The 11,384-nt window shown below is 49.2% G+C and overlaps 1 protein-coding gene across 1 annotated transcript in view; it reads right to left on the reverse strand.

The window, feature by feature from the left end:
* The window catches only part of LOC133109532 (mitogen-activated protein kinase 14A-like), a 24,136-nt gene extending 13,516 nt beyond the window's left edge, over positions 1-10,620 (reverse strand). The window contains exons 1-3 of the mRNA XM_061218875.1: positions 10,180-10,620; positions 623-752; positions 235-293 (exon numbers count right to left, since the gene is read on the reverse strand). Of these exons, the coding sequence (XP_061074859.1) occupies positions 235-293; positions 623-752; positions 10,180-10,298 (308 nt within the window). The 5' untranslated portion in view covers positions 10,299-10,620. The remainder of the gene's footprint in view (positions 1-234; positions 294-622; positions 753-10,179) is intronic.
* Between the last annotated feature and the right edge of the window lie 764 nt (positions 10,621-11,384).

Below are 11,384 nucleotides of genomic sequence, written 5' to 3' on the forward strand. Positions count from 1 at the left end.
GCACACACACTCCGCACACACTCACACAGTGGGGCCGTCCGAATACTCAGAACATACGTCCTCCATTCCTCCACTGCCACCCCGTCCCATATTCAGAAGTATGGGGGAAGAGACGAGTGGAGGAAAGGAGGGAAGGAGGAGAGGGAAAGGATGGAAGGAGGTGAGGGAAGGAGGGCAGGAGGGTGCGTGTTTCGGGTGTTGGGGCGTCACGGACACACAGCGAGCGTCACTCACACGTCGTTGAACTCCTCCAGACTGGTCCCAGGCGTGAACACGTCGAGCAGGCCAATCACCTGCAACACAGAGGTCACATGATCACACCCAGGGATGAGACTGGGACTGGATGAGAGCAACGTTGCAAAGAAAAGGGTTTATTTTATTAGGGAGGAAGAGGAGGATGAGGGGGGTAGGAGGAAGCGGAGGATGAGGGGGCAGGAGGAATAGGAGGATGAGGGGGTAGGAGGAAGAGGAGGATGAGGGGGCAGGAGGAAGAGGAGGATGAGGGGGCAGGAGGAAGAGGAGGATGAGGATGAGGGATAAGGAGGCAGAGGAGGATGAGGATGAGGGGTAAGGAGGAAGAGGAGGATGAGGATGAGGGGGAAGGAGGAAGAGGAGGACTCACGTTTTCGTGCTTCATGTGTTTGAGCAGACGCAGCTCACGGTATGTGCGCTTGGCGTGGATGATGGACTGGAACGGGCGCGAGAGCTTCTTCACCGCCACCTTCAGCCCCGTCTTCACATCGTACGAGGAGCTGCAGAGAGAGACAGGGGTTCGGCTTTATAAATCCAGGTAAGCACAAAAACCAGCTCGCAGACCAGACCTGCAGGACCGGAGTTGTGCACCCCTGCAGTACGTGCTAATCAGGGTAAATCAGCCTTCAGGAGGCACGGAGACGGTCAACAGAGGAGCTTGTTACAAAGCAGATTTTGTAATTGTGGTTGGGAGGAAAGCCAGCAAACACATGCCCTCCCCATGCAGGTAACACCGGCTGGATTACACTGGTATTGTCGTGAGACTAATTTCTGTCCAGGTCTTCAGCCAAAAACACACTGAATCAGAAACAGGCCAGTCTGAGGTGCAGCAGGAATGAGTCTGACACTCCACCTTTTCATAGTCAATACATGGAACACACTTTCACGCAGAAGTCCCCTGTGTCGTGGTTTGGGAACTGGACTTGCAGCTGTGAGGTTGTGGGCTCGACTCCCAGCTGGGAGCTGCTGTTGCACACTGCATCCATTTGCTAAAAACTGTTTGCTAAAACGGGTCATTTCTAGAAAGACAAAATTAAAAAATTAAAAAATGTTCTCCCAGATTATGGATGCGTAGGTTATCAGTACACAGTACAATTACACACAGCCGTAAATTGCTTTGACAATCTTAACGCAAGTCAACCTTTAACCGGACTACTTCCTCTTGCGCAGACAAAAAAACCAACAGGGAAAGGGCACCAGGTCAGCGTCTTCCCATCCTGTCTGGGGATCAAACCGGGCGAAGTCATCTTTCCAGGAAACGCAAATGAGCCGGCTTCTCAGCCAATAAGCAGCCTCCCTGGATACAGGCCACACAAAGCCACAGGGAGACTCGACCGCGCAGAGAAGCCAAAAACCAGAAAGCTCCACGCGCTTCGTCTCACGGCACCGTCTGCCCGCGGTGAGCAGCGGACAGGCATGGGCACCCTGAGGAAGGGAGAAACGTCACCTGTGATCACAACGTTACCTGTGATCACCTGCCTCTATCTGGAGTCAACCAACTCAGTGAACAGAGCCACGGTTCCCAGTTTCCTACACGCACAGCCAAATATAAAGGACCAGACGGCAACTGCGCAGAGCCGTTCACAAGACCACTCCAGACATGCCGCTCGCCCTCAGACTTCATAAAGAGTTATTGTTCAGTGTATATTTCGGGCTGCGTTCTAATTCGGGACGCCCTATGCAAACCGCTCATTTTAGCTCCGGCTTTCATTTCAGACGCAGGGCCACACATCCCTCTCCCGGCACAGCTGGACGTGTCTGCCGGGAATCCAGACTGCAGAACCTTTCCCGCGTCAGGTGACCTGTCGCGTGACCTTCCCAGAATGCACTGCGGTACGGCTACACGATATGAGGAAAATATCGTTGTTGAATATTGCAATGACGATATGACTCGCGATAAACAAATATTGAATTGTGTACAGTTCAAATGTATTACTGCTTTAGGCACACTGCTAACATTGACCCCAGACAAACAGTGAATAGCCTATGCCTGCAAAATAAATAAGAAATTTGAGAGTAGGGTATTCAACTGGCAACTGTAGAGTTGCTGGTTTGAGCCCCTGGTCAGCTTATAGGGATGTTGACCTGCATTTGGAAAGATAAAGTCGGGTCCCTAGACGATTTTGGGATTTTGAGCGAGGCCCTTAACCCAAAAACTGCTCCAGGGGTTTTACCCCTGTACTCTCATCCCGATTGCAACTGTTCTCTCCGGAATTTCTCCCAGGAAAAGAGAAACACCTCCCCTGCTTCAATACAGGACGGAGAAAAGAAGCTGGCTCTGTTCTCTCTGAAAGCAGGACTTGGCTCATCACAGCAGCTAAAGCAGCACGCACTTCAGTGCACACTCCCTAGCCTTGTATAACTTGTTTCTAACAAATATCACCCCCTCTTTCTGGTGTCAAATCAGATCTCCTGTCTGCAAATACCAGGCATACAATACATAGCGGCCCTGGAGTGCAGCAGCAACACAGTGACCTCAGCAGGGGTTGGCATGTGACAATGTCCCAGAGACTTTTTCCAGATCCGACAGCCAGCTCTACCCTTCTGGCACCGTGAATACCGAGGTAGCTGGATAACTGCACAGAGTAAAACCCACAAAGCAGGATTACTGAGTTAGCTGGATAACTACACTGAGTAAAACCCACAATGCAGGATTACTGAGTTAGCTGGATAACTGCACTGAGTGAAACCCACAAAGCAGGATTACTGAGTTAGCTGGATAACTGCACTGAGTAAAACCCACAAAGCAGGATTACTGAGTTAGCTGGATAACTACACTGAGTGAAACCCACAAAGCAGGATTACTGAGTTAGCTGGATAACTGCACTGAGTAAAACCCACAAAGCAGGATTACTGAGTTAGCTGGATAACTGTACTGAGTAAAACCCACAAAGCAGGATTACCGAGTTAGCTGGATAACTGCACTGAGCAAAACCCACAAAAAGCAGGGTTACCGAGTTAGCTGGATAACTGCACTGAGTAAAACCCGGAACACCTCTTTAGCTCAGTCCATGATCCAGATCCGGGAGGTGGTCTCTACACCTCAGCAGAGTAGAATTCACTCTGCAGCATAACAGCATAATCCAAGGGGCCAGCTACAGAACTATTAGTTTTGCCAATTGATATGAAGTTGACAAAGATATGGATGCTTTTATGTCCCAAGAAATGCTCTGACATGAAAATGATGTAATAGCTCAAACGTTTATCATTGGTTCATCTGCCGTGGCAGGCAATCGACTCTAATCGACTCTACATAACTCAACATAACGTGAAGCTCTGGGAGGAAGTTTTTCAGCTTCAGACGCTCCTTTATTCTCTCAGGCATTCGTCTGTGTAACGCTGTCTGCCGTGGTGGTTCCTGAAGCCCACACACTGGTCACCTCTAAATGGACTAAACGCGTAGTATTTATTATTATGGACACCTTGCACTTTTATACTTTCAAACTCTCATACGTTGACACACACAACTGTGAACTGTGTTGCCCCTATTTATTCCCTTATTCCTTTTATTCTATTAATCTCTGCTGCTGTGAGATTGAAATTTCCCCACGGGGATAAATAAAGAGCCATCAATTCTGGCCCTCAGCAGAGTGACACAAACAGCCCCGCCCTTACGGAAAGGGCTCGCCATAACAAACCCAGAGCCGCCGTCGCACAAACACAAGAGGGGAGAGGCCAGCGAGGATTTCCACAGAACCACGTCTCCGGGCTCCGGGTCAACAGCGCGCCAGGCAGGGGGAGGAGCCAGTCAGCGCGCAGAAGAGCCAGTCAGCACGCAGAATAGCCAATCAGCACGCAGAAGAGCCAATCAGCACGCATAAGAGCCAATCAGCAGGCAGAAGAGCCAGGCCCCATCGCCAAGAAGATCCCCACCCCGCCCCCTCCACCCATCTCCGCCTGCTGAACTTTAGAGAGAAAACATTTCCAGGAAAAACTCTGGCTGGTTTCGGTTCCAAATAGGACGCGTTCCCGGATGTTCCCTTCCCTTGAGTCAAGAAGGGAATCCCCCAAAATGCCAGGATGAGCTGAGTAAGGAGGCCACGCCAAGTGGGGTTCGGTTCCAAAATCATGAAAGGGGGGGGGGGGGGTGCAATTTGATCGTCTATCCCCCACTTGCAGATCAGATGTTAAGTTTGCTGGTTGCATGTCACCAAATTAATCAGGATGCCTCCCTTGAGAAAAGACAGCAAGGGCAGGAATGTGTTCAAATGGAAGCGACCCCGGCCCCTGATCATCCTCCCACGTTTCATTTACAGCTGTTGCCCAACCCTGCAGGTTTTCACTCCAACACTAATTTAGCGCATCTGATTCTACTAATTAGTAGCTCATAAAGATCTCTAGCTGTTGAATGAGGTGTGCTCTGTTAGGGTTGGAGTGAAAACCTACAGGACGGTAGATCTCCAGGAACAGGGTTGGGCAGCCCTGCTTTAGCTGTTGAATGAGGTGTGCTTTGTTAGGGTTGGAGTGAAAACCTACAGGACGGTAGATCTCCAGCAACAGGGTTGGACAGCCCTGATTTGCACAATCTAAAACATTTATCTATCTATCTATCTATTTATTTATTTATTTATTTTTTTTTTTTTTTACTCCACCAGGGTTTTTAACAGGCCAAAAACAAAGACTGGGAAGCAGTTATGACGATAGAGGCAGAACCTGTCCAAACACACCCAGGTTCAACAGCCTCGCTGCTCCAAGCTGAATCACGGTGTGAAGACAAAGCAACTGTGACGTGGCTTTGAAACACTTTGAAGACCACCCGACAGAAAAAAAAACCGGCACCACAAAAACAACACGCCTCAGTTACTGCAGCCTCTCTCACCTAGAGGAGAATGCTCTTTTGACACGGCTTCAAGAGAAGGTGAGGTGTACTCACCAGCTATGCCCAAAAAGCGCTTGAGGGCAAAAAACATGAACCGCTGCAACAGGATGCATTTTCCTGGCTTTTTGGTTTCAGAACGACAACACCCCACCCACCCCCTACTTCCTCCCACGAACGCGTTACATCACTCTTAGAGCGCCGACATCTTGATACACAACGCTGGAGCAGCCAGCTAATGCGCGAATACAACACCGCACCTTACATCCCAACACCAGCAAACACTACCAGGAAATACTCCAAACAAATAACGTCAACAAGAATCACTTTAGAGTTCCCTGGCCCAGAATCCATATCAACTAGCCTCTTGCTACAAGGCAATAATAAACAGGGGGATTGTTTCCTGCTTGGACAAATCAACTGTTAGTGGCTTTGGACCACCCCGATTTAAAAATTATGCTAATTATAATAACTGGATGAAATTGTACAGAATTCAGTGGCCCTACATCAGGGGTGTCAAACTGAATCCCCAGGGGGCCGCAGTGTCTGCGGGTTTTTGCGGTTTCCTTTCAATCAGCTGCCAATTAAGGCCAATTAAGGCCTTGAGAAAAAGGCATGTGGATACTTTAACCAATCAACGACTTGAATGAACCCAGAACACACCAAAAACCAGCAGACACTACGGCCCTCCAGGACTGGATTTTGACACCTGTGCCCTACATGGTTCCGGGACCTGAGGGTACGTTCGAGCACAAGCCCGACCGGGATGAGATGTCCAATCACACAGCAGCAGCCCTGCGAAACCCCAGCCGGTTGATCGTGTTCCTGGCCACCAGATCACGTCACCTTTATTTCGGTGTTTTTCTCTACGATGGCCCGTTCCATTTCAGCAGCTGGGGCGCAAGGCTTAGAAACGATACACTCCAACTGGAGACCTCGTTATGCGCACGTCAAAGAAATAAAATGTTCAAGGTTTCCTTATCATTCACATTCCTTCCCCCAAAAGAGTCTTTCATAATTAACAACAAAAAGAAGGAGAAGAATATCTTAATTTGATGCAATTTAAAACGTTCCAGGAACTCGTTCTGAGCATCTAACAGCATTTGGTGAAGGGGATCGCACAGGGCGCAGACGAGCGATGTGATTGGTTGGAGAGCTGACAGTCAGGAAGTGACACTCTGAGCTTTGACTGGGCATGTGCAGGTTGTGGTGAGGACTGGCACAGGCCACACCAGCATGAGTGTGCATTTCAGTGCCTCAACAGACACCTCAGTGCCCTCTCTACAGTCACCTCAGTGCCCTCTCTACAGACACCTCAGTGCCCTCTCTACAGACAGCTCAGTGCCCTCTCTACAGACACGTCAGTGCCCTCTCTACAGACACCTCAGTGCCCTCTCTACAGACACCTCAGTGCCCTCTCTACAGACACGTCAGTACCCTCTCTACAGACAGCTCAGTGCCCTCTCTACAGTCACCTCAGTGCCCTCTCTACAGACACCTCAGTGCCCTCTCTACAGACACCTCAGTGCCCTCTCTACAGACACCTCAGTGCCCTCTCTACAGACACCTCAGTGCCCTCTCTACAGACACCTCAGTGCCCTCTCTACAGACACCTCAGTGCCCTCTCTACAGACACCTCAGTGCCCTCTCTACAGTCACCTCAGTGCCCTCTCTACAGTCACCTCAGTGCCCTCTCTACAGACAGCTCAGTGCCCTCTCTACAGACACGTCAGTGCCCTCTCTACAGACACGTCAGTGCCCTCTCTACAGACACCTCAGTGCCCTCTCTACAGACACCTCAGTGCCCTCTCTACAGACAGCTCAGTGCCCTCTCTACAGACACGTCAGTGCCCTCTCTACAGACACCTCAGTGCCCTCTCTACAGTCACCTCAGTGCCCTCTCTACAGACACCTCAGTGCCCTCTCTACAGACACCTCAGTGCCCTCTCTACAGACACCTCAGTGCCCTCTCTACAGACACGTCAGTGCCCTCTCTACAGACACCTCAGTGCCCTCTCTACAGTCACCTCAGTGCCCTCTCTACAGACACGTCAGTACCCTCTCTACAGACACGTCAGTGCCCTCTCTACAGACACGTCAGTGCCCTCTCTACAGACACGTCAGTGCCCTCTCTACAGACACCTCAGTGCCCTCTCTACAGACACGTCAGTCCTCTCTACAGACACCTCAGTGCCCTCTCTACAGACACCTCAGTGCCCTCTCTACAGACATGTCAGTACCCTCTCTACAGACATGTCAGTCCTCTCTACAGACACCTCAGTGCCCTCTCTACAGACACCTCAGTGCCCTCTCTACAGACATGTCAGTCCCCTCTCTACAGACACCTCAGTGCCCTCTCTACAGACATGTCAGTCCCTCTCCAGATCGCAGAGCTGGTTCTGTTCTCACCTGCAGCTCCAGGAGTGATTTCAGCCCAGTGACGTTCCTGCGGAGGCCCGTGCGCACGGGGTTATCCCGAAAATTATCCCGGGAGTTATCCCAGTTATTCTGCGAGTGGGATATCCAGCTCTTCCCAAAAGGAGCAGTGGACCTCTGATTACAGGGGTACGCACCGGGAAGATTACAGCAGACACACAAAACGCTGGATTACAGCGCAATCCCCTCGATCCCTGGAAATCATCACTTAAATTGGCGATCACTACGTAGGGGGGGGGGGAAGCTCACCACAGGTGTCTGCGGCTTCTCAAACAGCAGCAAACTGGTGTTCTACTCTACAGCATACTAACGCTCATGAAATTTCACACTGAAATTACAGACAATGGGGAGGGATCTAGGAGACGTATCCAAGCACAGCTGCGGTCCTCCAGGACTGGAGTTAAACCTGCAGACACTGCGGCCCTCCAGGACTGGAGTTAAACCTGCAGACACTGCGGCCCTCCAGGACTGGAGTTAAACCTGCAGACACTGCGGCCCTCCAGGACTGGATTAAAGCTGCAGACACTGCGGTCCTCCAGGACTGGAGTTAAACCTGCAGACACTGCGGCCCTGCAGGACTGGAGTTAAACCTGCAGACACTGTGGCCCTCCAGGACTGGAGGTAAACCTGCAGACACTGCAGCCCTCCAGGACTGGAGGTAAACCTGCAGACACTGCAGCCCTCCAGGACTGGAGTTAAACCTGCAGACACTGCGGCCCTTCAGGACTGGAGTTAAACCTGCAGACACTGAGGCCCTCCAGGACTGGAGTTAAACCTGCAGACACTGCGACCCTCCAGGACTGGAGTTAAACCTGGAGACACTGCGGTCCTCCAGGACTGGAGTTAAACCTGCATACACAGGGGCCCTCCAGGACTGGAGTTAAACCTGCATACACAGGGGCCCTGTCTGCAATGACAAGAATGACCCAAGTATCCTCAAAACTCTTTTAATGAAAGAAAAATGGCGCTGACCTTTTTTCTTCTTCAATTACATGATCCTCATACCTCAAGCACAAGTACAAACCACCACGCCAGTTAGGTAACAAAATTCCGTTTGTGTGCTTGTGTGCTCGCAGGAGGGGGGGGGGTTATCTGTCAACGCCCACGGGTTCCCATGTTCTTACGGCTGAGCGAGGGAGTGCCACACTACTAAATAATTCCATGTGACGTGCCGCCCTTGCGCAAAACACGGACGAGAATTAAGATCCTGTGTCTACATCTTAAGTCCCGAGAAACTCCCCGCATTTCATACGTTCGGCAGAATGTCACTTCGCTGAAAGCAGCACGGATAAGACGCCGACCCCGAAGTGTCCGTCCGAGAGTTGGACCTAATCTTGTTGGGACATGAGTCATAGAAGGAAAACCGGGGTGACATCATCGGGTAGATTTACATCAACATATGCCTGTAGAATGCACAATGACTGCAGCGGGACGTTGCCTTCTTCCGAACAGGGGAAGGTTATTTTTATTTGTATTTATTTATTTTATTTTGCAGTGGAACAACATAGAATTGAAAGCCACCATTAATACGATCTGCGCATATCTACGCGAGTACAAGACACAACCACATAAAAACACAAGCAATAGAACAAAGTAGGAACGCAAATGTGTCGTAGATGCATTAAAGACTTCGTTTAGCCTACTTTCGCGGATTGCACAGTTAAGTTGAACAAGACAACGAAACGTGACGCACTTAAAAGCAAAACACAACCGTACTATACATTGTAGAGAAGACGTACGCACAAACACAGCCAAGGGAAATATTCCATCCCACGGCTGCAGATAAATTGACCATCTGGCACGGACGTCCGTCATAATGTCAAGGCTGTCAATCGTCGTGTACAACACTAAGGAGATGGCGTGTTCTAGCTTAGCAGCCTCATGCCCGAACAACTGAGTGCCCTTGCTGACACCAACCCGTGTGCATATTACAACACGCCGTCGTTTTGTTTACAGGTTAAAACGTTCTGTACAGAACGACCTAAACTGTACTCACATTAGACTAATGAACCGTGTCCCGGGAACGCTGTGCTAAGACTTACTCGAATATGCTTTTCATAATTTCACAGTGATACTTTTGTCCTTTTAGCAACGGAGCAATTATTCCGCATAATTTACGCGGTCTTCACAAAACAATTTAAGATTAAACCCCCAAACTGAAACTCGTCAAAGAAAGCATGCACAGCAACATTTTATTGAAGGCAATTTGGCAATGTACTGCAAGAATTTGTAAATAAACTTTGCTACTGTTATTAGCTAGCTCGCTAAAGCGGACCCATCGATACGTTTGAAACAGCCCCCGCGTCCACGTTGTGTGATTCGCAAGATAGCTGGCCATCGAAGTCAAGCAAGATCTGCGAATCCGAACAACATGCTCTTGCTAATTTGTCATCTGTGCACTGTGCGATTTCTGTAAAAACTAAACATATCCAACATTCACTAAACAAATGCATCATTGTTTTCGCCGGTTAGCGAACTACTACCCATTAGTGTTATCTAGCCAGTTCCACGGCAGTCACTCCCGGCCCTCGCAGAGTTCTTTGCCGCGATGATTGAGCAACAATATATATAGTCCTCCCCAGGCCTGGGTCTGGGCCAGCTTTCGTGAACTTGCTGAGGCAATGACTATGCAAGTGTGCACCCTGTTAAAACACATCAGAAATAAAGTAATTTACCATACGGTTCCGTAGGCACCAGATCCGACTGGAGACAAACTCTGGTAGCGCTCCGGGACCTCCCATATCGTTTTGTTGAGCTCCTGTCGGTAGAAAGTAGGTCTCTCTTTCTGCGACATTCCAGCAGAACAGTCAGCCCCGCAAAAAAACAGGCGAACAAGTTGTTAACAAGTTATCGTCCTTTGTCAATGGGAGTAGCTGGCTATGGCGATGGCAATATCAATAAATAAAGACGATCTCAGACGTGGTCGATGTGAGAGCTTGATCCGGTACAAATGTGCAGCTCCGTCGTGGATCCGTGTGCAGTTTGAGTCTCAGCGCACAAAGAGGAATCTTTCATTTGGAAGCGTAAATTGGGAATGAGCAGCGTCCGCCGTGGGTTTCCCCAGCGCACGATTCTTCCTGCACTGCGTTCCCAAACCCTCCCAAGTCTCGCGTGAACTGAGTGTGAGAACGAGCAGCGCAGCCAGTTTGCAATAAACACCTTTCGTTCGCATAACAACCCAACCCAGCTGGTGCGTTCAGTTGCGTGTACTCATTTTTTGCGTTGTCTATTGCAGGTAGTTCGGTAGTGTATACTGTTTTAATTACACTATTTAAATATGTGGTCCCTTTTTGTACTTAAAATACATTTGATTTATTTATTTCTATAATCAGTAAATGTTTAACATTCCAAAGCTCTCTACCATGCCACAGACATCATAGTAAATTTAAGAACAGTACAATAATGTAAAATGTGAAATAAAACTGTACCATTTTTCAGTTGGCGATGATGTCATTACAAACAAAAGGGGGTTGCAGGCTTGCAGGGTCAAACACACTGCCACCTTGTGGAATAATTCAGGAAGGTCCGCAAAAACACACGGACAAACGTCTGATCCAAACCCACGATCCAAGCGCTGTTCATCGGCCCTGCTTTTTGCTCTCTGTGGAAAAGTCTCTTGACAACAGAATGCTTGCTATACTGCTTATTAGTAAGACCTTGGTAACATAATATTTCTGCTAAGGCATCTGAAAGTTTTATTCTCCCCTAACACCCACAGCAGAAATTCACAGAAGCCCACCTTCAAAACATTGACCTTTGAATGAATTGTGCTTGGACACTTCCATAGTGACATAGTCATCATAAGCCTGTAATATTTGTGTGAAAATGGCTCCATTAGTTAAAATTCATCATGAGGAAGGGTTCAGTGCATCAGGAGATG

This window comes from Conger conger, chromosome 14, assembly GCF_963514075.1.
Source record: "Conger conger chromosome 14, fConCon1.1, whole genome shotgun sequence".
NCBI classification, from domain to species: Eukaryota; Metazoa; Chordata; class Actinopteri; order Anguilliformes; family Congridae; genus Conger; species Conger conger.